At 45.2% G+C, this 9,386-nt stretch overlaps 1 protein-coding gene across 4 annotated transcripts in view; it reads left to right on the top strand.

The window, feature by feature from the left end:
• The first annotated feature begins 453 nt into the window (after positions 1-453).
• The window catches only part of CHD2 (chromodomain helicase DNA binding protein 2), a 55,186-nt gene continuing 46,253 nt past the window's right edge, over positions 454-9,386 (top strand). Inside the window, exons 1-2 of one of the 4 annotated variants that reach the window (XM_059482544.1) lie at positions 454-1,209; positions 1,545-1,678. In XM_059482544.1, the coding sequence (XP_059338527.1) occupies positions 1,617-1,678 (62 nt within the window). In that variant the 5' untranslated portion in view covers positions 454-1,209; positions 1,545-1,616. Of the gene's footprint in view, positions 1,214-1,266; positions 1,679-9,386 lie in introns of those variants that run through there. The other 3 variants (XM_059482541.1, XM_059482540.1, XM_059482543.1) reach the window with 3 other exon arrangements.

The raw sequence follows: 9,386 nt of genomic DNA, 5'->3' as shown, positions 1-9,386 counted from the left end.
ATTAATTTGTTGTGTTAAAATCTGTTAATGAGCATGAATGGGTTAAGAAAGTGCATTGGAAACGAGCAGTTTGGTGGTGTTGGACTGCCTTGGGTGCAGTGCCTTGGTGTAGCTGGTGGCAGTGCTGTGGCTGCTGCATTTGAGTTGTTGGGGGAACCACTAGGGAGGCGCTGTGGAGCTGCAGGGCAATCTCAGCTCTGTGGGCTTGGCTTGGGAGCTGCTGATGCTGCTGTCCCCCCCTGCCAGTGCAGCACTGGGGGGCAGAGGGAAGAGCTCTTGTCTGGGGGTTCTGCCTCCAAACTGGGGGGAAGCTGCCCCTTGGGTGGGGTGACCCCCAGGGTTGGGCTGCTGCTGCCTGCATGGCTGTGAGCTCCACTTCCATGCCTTCAAAATGGCTTGTAACAGCACCACTTCCTGTCCAGGGAGGAAGTAATTTTAGCCCAGGCACTGAAATATTTAACAAATCTTTAAAACAAAAGGCACAAATTCCATTTCTTTCTGGCTTCCAAAGGGTGCCTGAGCCACATGGGGTTAAGGTGCCCCTTGAGCTGGGGTAGTTGGAAGGAGCCAGGGCTGTGGGGTAGCAGGCACCCTTTAGGTGGAGGCTCTCTCTTTTTTTGGTAGAAATGAAGGGGTGGGTCTATGGTACATCACCTGAGTTGTGGGGTAAATGTAGAGAGTGTCAATCAAAGGCAGAGCTCAGAGCTGGGAAGGAGCTCTAGATGGCGGCTGTGCCTTAGAGAGAGCGCGCTCAGCTCCGTGCCTTCCCCAACACTTTACGCAACTTTCCCTAACTTTCAGGCAGCCTCAGGGGGCCCCCACAGCCCCTTGCCTCTCCTAGGCACTAATCGGGGGCCGAGCGGACCTTTTTCGGGCAGAAAAGCAGCTTTTGAGGGCTCCCTTTTCGTGCCTTGCTGGAAAGAAGAAGCCGTGGAGAGAGCCCAGGTCGTTGTTTTTCCAGCTTAGAAGCCATGGCGTACCTCCATTTTTGTGCGCTCTCCTAATGAGCTTTTTCCCCCGGACATTTTTGTACTAATTACCGCTTCTTTTGCTTTATCGGCAGCATATTTTTGGGATTAGAATATATATTTTTTTTTCATTTTCTGAAATTTGTATTTTATCGGTATAATTACAAATATTTTGGATCCGATGTTTTTCCACTACCCGAAACTAATATCGACTTGGTCCTGGCGGCGGTGCATGGATCAGGTAGGTGAGCAATTAATAATAATAATTTTTAGATTTCTGCCGTTTTTAATACTTTGATTTTCGACCGATTTGTGCTGTATTGGGATGACGCAATAAGATACAGAGATTATTTGCATCCAGTGTTACTTTGGGAAAGTTTGCAGGATGCTCCTCTCCTGTGTTTATTCTCGGATTTTTCTTGTAAAAATGGTTATTTGTTTTAAATCTCCGGTTTGCCGTGTTGATCAGTGCTGTGTATTGTTATAACAATATCATTGCAGCGTCAGGACTTTGTTCCTGATAATGAAAGCCAGTGAAACGAACTGGGACCTTACCTTTCTTTCAACTTTTGACAGTAAATACCTGGGCACAGGACTTCAAAGCAAACAGACACCCCTGACCCCCTTTTAATATTTAAGAATAAAAAGATGATGAGAAATAAGGACAAAAGCCAAGGAGAGGAGGGTTCAGTCCACAGCAATGCATCGAGGTATGACCTATCAACTTTCTTTTTTTTTTTTTTTTTTGTAAAACCTGTGAATACCCTGTTTACTTTGACAGCCTTGGGTTACTGTCAGTGCTTAATAGAAAACATTTTAGTGATTTTGCTTCCTTTTTAAGGAATGACCTTGAGATTGTTAGCATGCCACACCCTAATTTTTTTTGGTAGCAATTTCTGAAACTTGTGTTGTGACTTAAGGGCCCATGTCCTAGGCAAAAGGTACTGTACCTTTATTCAGGGCAGCCCTTGCCCCTGTATGATGTTTTTCCAGCTTTTGAATTTCAGTTTTTGGGTTTTTTGTGCTGTGAAAAATGACCTTGTCGGTTTAGCCATTGCTGCATTGCACCATTTTACATACAAGGCAAATTTTTCTTTGAAGAATCTCAGAAGTCTAAACTTTAACTGAGGGCCATACAGAAGCCTGGTGTAGTAGTAAATTATAGTAAATAGGCACAAGAAAAAGTTACATGAATGAAAAAAAGCTTATTTTAAAATATAAACTGGAAAGTGCCTGTTTGTCGGATACCTCTTACTTCAAATTTTATTTGGGCTTGTAGAACTTTGATTCTGTGGAGGTATTTTAGAATATTTTTATACAATTTAACCAGACTTTGTCCTGCTGGTGATGGCATTTTGTTTCATAAAATATACACTGGGATTGTTAACAAGAGGCACCAAATGATTTGCTTGTTTTGTTTAACGTATTTTTGCTCAGAGTATTTTTATTTACTTTTGTCAAGTAATGAGATTCTTTACAGATTTTTAGAAACTTAACCTTGATGTGGGAAAAGTATGAAATACTGAAAATGTTTGTTTGCTGGGAATGCAGAAGTACAATTACCAAATCGCTCATTTTATATTTAAAAGGTCGGCTCTTCCAAAAATTGGAAATTAAACTACATGCATTTTTGGTTTTGGTTTGTAAATATCACTGAGTTTTGCATTTTGTTAATTTCAGTTGAATCTTGGTCTGTTTCTTTTTCTCTGGTGTTGTCTTCCTGCATTTTTAACCGACATTAATAAAAAAGAACTCTGAACTGTCTGGTGTATCACATGTGCTCTATGTGATGTTCAGGTGTTTGAATAGTATTCTTGATGTCCAGTATTTAACCTTCCTTAAGCACATGAACTTGAAATAGTGTGGCTATATATATTATTAAATTATTGTAACCTTCTAATATAAACTTGGATGGTATTCTGGGTGTATTAAAAATGCAGTCAAATTTTAAATTCTAAAATAAATGTGGGTAAGATTGTTTAATTTGAAATTATTAATAACTAAATTAGCCTCAGGGATTGTTGAAGCACTTAAACAGAGCTTTTCTAACAATGCAGTTGAAAAACACATCAGATTTTCATACTGAGCTTTTTTTACTGTAAATGCTGCACACAAAATATTATGTAAAAAGTCACCATGTATAAAAATTATTTTGCAGATTATGTATTTTTTTTATGCTTTTTTGAAGTGGATATTATCAACAAGAGCAGCAATTGACATAATTTGTTGAGGAAATTGGAAGTATTTTACCAGTGTTGGAAAGGAATAGGAGCTAAAATCTGAGCCATGTAGCAGGAGTCCCACAGGGGGTTTTGTCCTTAGGGGTATGAGATTTGCATAGTGTCTCGTGTGCTTTTGGGGTTTTCATTGAAAAGTTATTTATCATAATTGATGATTTACATTTAACACCTGTTGTGTCAGGTTCCCCTTCTCCCCCTTCACATCTTTTTTTTCCTCTGAATAAACCTGCTGTGTGTGACACCAGCACACCTGAAGTGTGGGAACAATTGAGCACAGGATATTTGCAAGTGAACCCTGTTGAGCTTATTTGTGAGGTGTGAGTCAGCTCAATGTCATAAAATGGGCTTTACTTCCTGAGGTTGACCTGAAGTAGGGGAAATGATTTCTAGGAAGTAAAGCCACCACTTTGCTGTGTGGTAACCCCAAAATGCACCGGTGTCTGCGCTTCTCATGCTGCTGAGACCAGCTTGGGATCCATGGAAGTACCTGGACATGGAAGCTGCACGGTCCTGGTGGGAACCCTGGGTGGTGGAGGAGGTGGATGTGGCCGGTGCCATTCACCTGGGCTGGAGAAGGGTGTTAGAGTGGAAGAAAATACAATTCTTGCACACCACTGTAGTGCCCTAACTGAGGAATTGACTCCTCCTTTTCCAGTTCTAAGGGAATACAAAGGCCTGTGTGGAATAAACAGAAATGTCTGAGAATTGTCCCAAAGCAGATGATTTATTCTTGGAGAGAGTGATGGTGTTAACTCTTTACAGTTTGTAAGCTGAGGCTTGTACTCCTGCCTCTCCAGGTGCCCAGCAACACCTGTTCTTTGTGCTTGGACAGTAAGTCCAACTTGGAGCTGAGGGATTTTATGCAACTTTGCCCAAGGTAAAAGTTGCTCTGGGTCTGCTGCAGTTCCTGCTGACCCCCACCTGTATGCCTGAGATTTGCATCAGTAATTGAACACAATCTGCTGTATTTTCTAGCATCTTCTGTGCTGCATGTGTGAAAGGCAGGCAGCGTGAAGGTACCTCATCCATGGTCGGCCCCCATGGGAAGTGCCGAGGCCAGGGGCAGGCTGGGGCCCCCCTGAAGCCCAGAGTGAGTTTTGCAGGGATAGCAAGTAACAGGCATGGGATAGATACGTAGTTTTCCTTTCCCTTGGCCTGTATCTGTTGCAGTTGCTCTCCCACCTCAGAAATACCCCGCGTGGGAATGGTTTGAGCTGCAGACCCTGCAAGGCTGGGCCAGCCCTTGTGTCTGTATCCAGCTCTGGGCTTCTCTAGCATTAAAACATCTTTTTTGGGCGGAAAAATTGCTTGTAGTGGATTAGCTCCTGGGCCATTTTCTGTGCAGGGCTGGAGCTCCGAGGTCTGAAATGGCTGTTTTTGCTCAGCAGCCACCTCCCAGCGCAGGGCTTTGCGCAGCACAACACCCTCGCCTGACGTGGCAGCCATTTTATGGAGATGTCGGTGCACACGAACCGGCGTTTGGCCGAGGGGGGGGGAGAGGAGGGAAACGATCGCGTTAGGCACAAACTGCCCCCGGTGTGTGGCGCGGGGAGCAGGGGGCAGCCCGTTGTGGCCGGGGCAGCGGCGGGCCCGGGGCGGGCGGCTGAGGCGGGCGGCGTTGGCTGGCGCTGTCACAAAATGGCTGTTCTTTGTGCCGCACCGCTCGGGCGCCGCGGGAAGCGGCCGCGGGGTTCAAAGGCCGCCCTGCGCCGGCCGCGCCGCCATTGGCTGCGTGCGCCGCGCGGGCCCCCGGGAGCGGAGCGGGCCGGGAGCGGCGGCTGCCGCGGCCTCCCCCCGCTTCCGCTGCTCTGCCGGGCGTGGGCTCGCTCTGCTTCATTTTAACGGGCTTTCATTTTAATACTGCCGGCTATTTTCAGCAGGCACTTGAAAAGAAGCAGGGCTATTTTTTGCTGCGGATTTTTTCTTTTTTTTTTTTTTCTTTTTTTTTTAAACTTCAAAAGGAATTGTAGAATGCCATAGTATTCCCGGAACATCTGTCGTCTTTTTTTTTTTTTTTTTTTTTTTTTTTTTTTTGTCTTTTTTTTCCCTTTTATTTTTTAAAGAGATGTACAGCTTTCAATATCCTTAAATCACCAAAATTCACTGTTTGCTTTCAGTGTGTATTTTGCCACTGATTTTCTCTCAGCTGAGTAGAAACATTGAACGCATTTGTTAAAATGCCTCAAACTGTGGGTTTCAAGGTTTTATCCGGGTGACGAGTTATTTTTTAGCTGTTGTGGCCATTTGCATGTGCCGAGACTTTCAGTTTCATTTGCACCGCCGCATTCTTCAACAAGGATTTTTTTTCCTCTCTCCCTTTTTAAGCTTTAACCCTTTGTGAAACTGTCCAGAGCCTTTTTTGAAAGGGAAAAATGCTTGATCAGTGCGGGACACAAAAGGAATAATGTGCAAGGAATTCATATGAATCATGATGTAATCTGCAGCACAAAGGAGATTGTTCTTGTTTTGCTTTGTTACTTCTGTTTCACATTACCCTCGTGAAGGAAGTGTCTAATCTAATTACGCATGCACAATCCTGAGGCTTTCAACTCCTCTGTTCCCTGTTTTGTGATTGCTGCCAGAGATGGATACAGTATATACAGTGCTATAAAAAGAGCTCACCAACTGCAAGAGGCTACATTTAGCTGTAGTTCATTGTCTTCTGGATTGTTCTTTTTTTTTTTTTTTTAGTTAAACATCTTAAATTGCAGAGATTCTCTAAAATGCATGACTTTTGCTGAATAAAAATTGGAAAATGGGAATGAAGAGCTCACCTGGGTAATTGTGTGACCCAGTTTGTGTGGCACAGCCTGTGCTGGGGCTGGGGCGTTGCCATGGCCGGGTGCACGTGTGTGCAGGCATGTTCCGAACTCCAGCCAAGGCAGGGTGGTTCAGATGGCACACTGGAGCCTGTTCCCCTTTCTCTCGGGTTGATGTTTCACCTGCCGCACTCTGAGGGCAGAAGTTGCCCTTATCTGCACCTTCCCCACTTCCTGCAGCGCTGGTGCCAGCTGTGGCTCGGTGGTGGCGTTTCCCAGAACGCGGATCCTGGCTGTGCCTCGGGAGCAGCGCTGGGGCTGCCATAACCACATTTCTGTGTTCAAACAAACACTGCCACTGGCAGCCTTGACAGGGCTTGGAAGGAGGGCCAGGAAGGCCCCGATGTTTCATTTCAATCTCCCTAACTCGGTATAGGGATAATCCAATTCCTGTCTTGGGGTGTTTCACCCCACAGAGAGTTGCTCATAGCACTGGCAGGTTACTGAGCTGCCAGACTTGTCTCTGAGGAGTTTTTATACTGGGACATCTCTTAATTGAGATTTATCAGTGCTGGTGTTGAGGAGCAGGTGAAGTACCTGAGACAGCAAGCAGGAGTCTTAGGGACTGAACTGAAGCTTCCCATGCCACGGACTGGGTGCTTTTGAACTCGAGACAGCCCAAGTAAACCTGCTTTGGGTGGGTTTGGCAGCTTACATTGTTATTGCATTTCCTGATACATAACCTGGAGGTGTGTGTATCCACTTCATCTTGTTTCAGGTTGCACACGACGGTCCCAGCAGGAATTGCAATGTTAAATTAGGCTGCTAAGTTCTGGAGATGGAAAAGGCTTCTAAATCTCTCCTTGCCCCTAGCTGAAATCCAGCTCAGGAAGGAGCTGATAATGGCTGGAGAAAGCTTGTGTTCTGCTTTATCTCTCCTCTCCTTCAAGGAAAATAAATACAAACAGCACAGCACTGGGGGAGGGGAAGGCCTGGATTACCATAATTAGACAGAAGCAGCCTTCCAGCAAAGGATGTGCTGTTCTACTGACATGGTGTCTTACATCAATCTTTCTGGTGTGCTTTTATTAATAGACATGTGCTAAAATGCCACGTGAAGATGCTCTTTCAGTAGGTGCTGGTGTGTATGTAAAGCCCCTTTCACATCCTGTAGAGGAGAATTGAAATAAAAGAAAAAAAGCCCAGAGAAAAAGTTTACCCCTCGTGACTTGCAGAGAAGCTTTTGTAAGTCTGTCACACTGTTAATGCCTCATTTTCTTAGAGCAGGGAGTATCTTTTGGATATAATGAGACAAATGTTGCTGATTCTTTCCAAATGTGCAGCAGCTCATTTTACATTACAGCTTGTGTAGCACTGCTGCTAAATTACAATTTTCAGTCTTCATCTTCCTTTATATTTACCTGTGGGCTGAGATAACCTACTCTGTACTAGATGTGCTTTTCTTACCTTGACTGATAAGGGTTAAAAATTAAAAAGTTTTTAACAGTGATCTCAGATTCCTTTCTGGTATTGTGCTGGAAGTGCTGGCATGGCGTTTGATCTTGGCAGGGTTCAGTGCAGTGTGTGTGCCAAGCTCCGCAGACGGGATGGGACGCTTAACACTTCATTGCTCACCAACCTTTACCCCAGCTATGAACAAGGGTGTTGCAATGTCAAGAATCCACTGACTCCAGAACACTCGACTCCTTAGGAAAAAGCTGTGTTGCAACTATTTATGTTTCTTGCAAGTGTTATTGTTAGGTATAGATGACTTAATAGAATTGTTAATACGTTAATTATAGGAGTCGTTTGCATCTCTCTCATGGGGAGGAATCTCTGTACTTCACTGCAGAGTTGTCACCAGTAGAGATTTGAACGCAATGTGCTGCCTGTAAAACTTTAGGCTTACATCTCTTGTTTAAAAACAGCTTTTAAGAGTCACTAGGAATAACCCCCTCAGGCCAGGTCAGGCTCCCTTATTCTGAATTGCAGGTCACCTGGAACCATAAAGGAATTTCTGCACCGTCATGGTCCTAAATTTCCATATACACTCCATGTCTTTGATCTGAGAGGTTGTAAAGAAGTTTACAAATGTTAAGGGAGAAAAAGTACCCACTTTTTCAGTGTGCACACTCCTGCCCTCTCACGCATCCACATGTCCTTTGCCAATGGGCTGCACCAGTGTGCAGAGTCCCCCTTTGCTGCCGCTGGGCTCAGCCTGGCTGTCCCTGGCGGCCATGGCGCAGCGGGGCTGGAACGGGAAGGGCGGAGGGCACAGGGACAGCCCTGCCCGCTGTCTGAGGAAGGGCTGCACCCCCGGCTCCTGCTCCTCTCCTTGGCTGGGCGTGAGGAGGAGCTGGGAGCTGCCAGCAGCAGCCCGGGCTCCGCCCGCTGCTGTGGGATGTGGAGCCCGGAAACGCTTCGGAAATGCTTGGCTGCCTCCCGGCGAGGGAGAGATGGGCCCTTTCAAACCCTGGAAACTGCAATTGTTCTCTCCTTTCTGGGCAGGGAAAGGGAAGGATGCTGCCTTGGAGATTATCAATGGTGCTCCTTAATCAACCAGGCAGGTTTTGACTCCTTTTGTCCCTCTGCTGTTTTTTTTTTTTTTTTCTTTCTTTTTTTTCTCTGTCCCCACTAGACATCCCAAGCATTTTTAGCCTCTGGCTTAAAGATCAGAGGGCGAGAGAGCCAGCTCTCCCCGTCATGAATGAATTGCTCTTTTTGCTTGCTTATGCAAACACAGCATAGTGTCTTTCTAGTGGAGGAAAAAACCCCACCAGCTTTTGGAAAGTCTGTATCATTCAGGATAGCCCTTTGCTGAGCTGTTGCAGAGCAATGAGGGATATATTTAGCTCTGCCTTTGGCATTTGGGAGTCCTGTGCTGAGGTAAGTAGCAGTGGCCAGAATAGGCTGGAAGTTTGCAGACACAGGTGGATTCTCCATGAGAGCTTCTCACGTGCCTGTTTAAGGGGAGAAAAAAAAGTTGCTGATCATAAAAGGAGGTTAAGGAAATATTTTTATGCTGCTTTGAAGAACTTGTTGGTAATCTGGAAGGGCCAGCCCTATCACCATGGGAGTTTGTTGTGCCCATTTAAGGCTGGCCCAGATTTATACAAACCGTATTTTGAGTATTCAGAGTTTGAGACTCACTCCTAAACAGTATGAGGAGCCTGGTTGTGTTTAGAATATTCTAGTTTAAGTTCTTGCTTGAAGATCAATGGTTAAAAATACCATTCATAGGTATGGAGAGTAGAGGAGCAGGACTATTTTTCTTCCTTCCCTTCCCCCCATTTCTACTTTTCCCTGCAGGTAATAAACTGGGAAAAGCTCTTTCACCAAATGACCCATCTCAAGGCTTCTCACTCAGAAAATCTTTGCCTTGAGAGACAAGCAAGCACCAATCACTTTTTAGCAGACTT

The sequence above is a fragment of the Ammospiza nelsoni genome, chromosome 14 (genome assembly GCF_027579445.1).
Source record: "Ammospiza nelsoni isolate bAmmNel1 chromosome 14, bAmmNel1.pri, whole genome shotgun sequence".
In the NCBI taxonomy this organism is placed as follows: domain Eukaryota; kingdom Metazoa; phylum Chordata; class Aves; order Passeriformes; family Passerellidae; genus Ammospiza; species Ammospiza nelsoni.
This window is presented reverse-complemented; position numbering and strand designations above follow the sequence as displayed.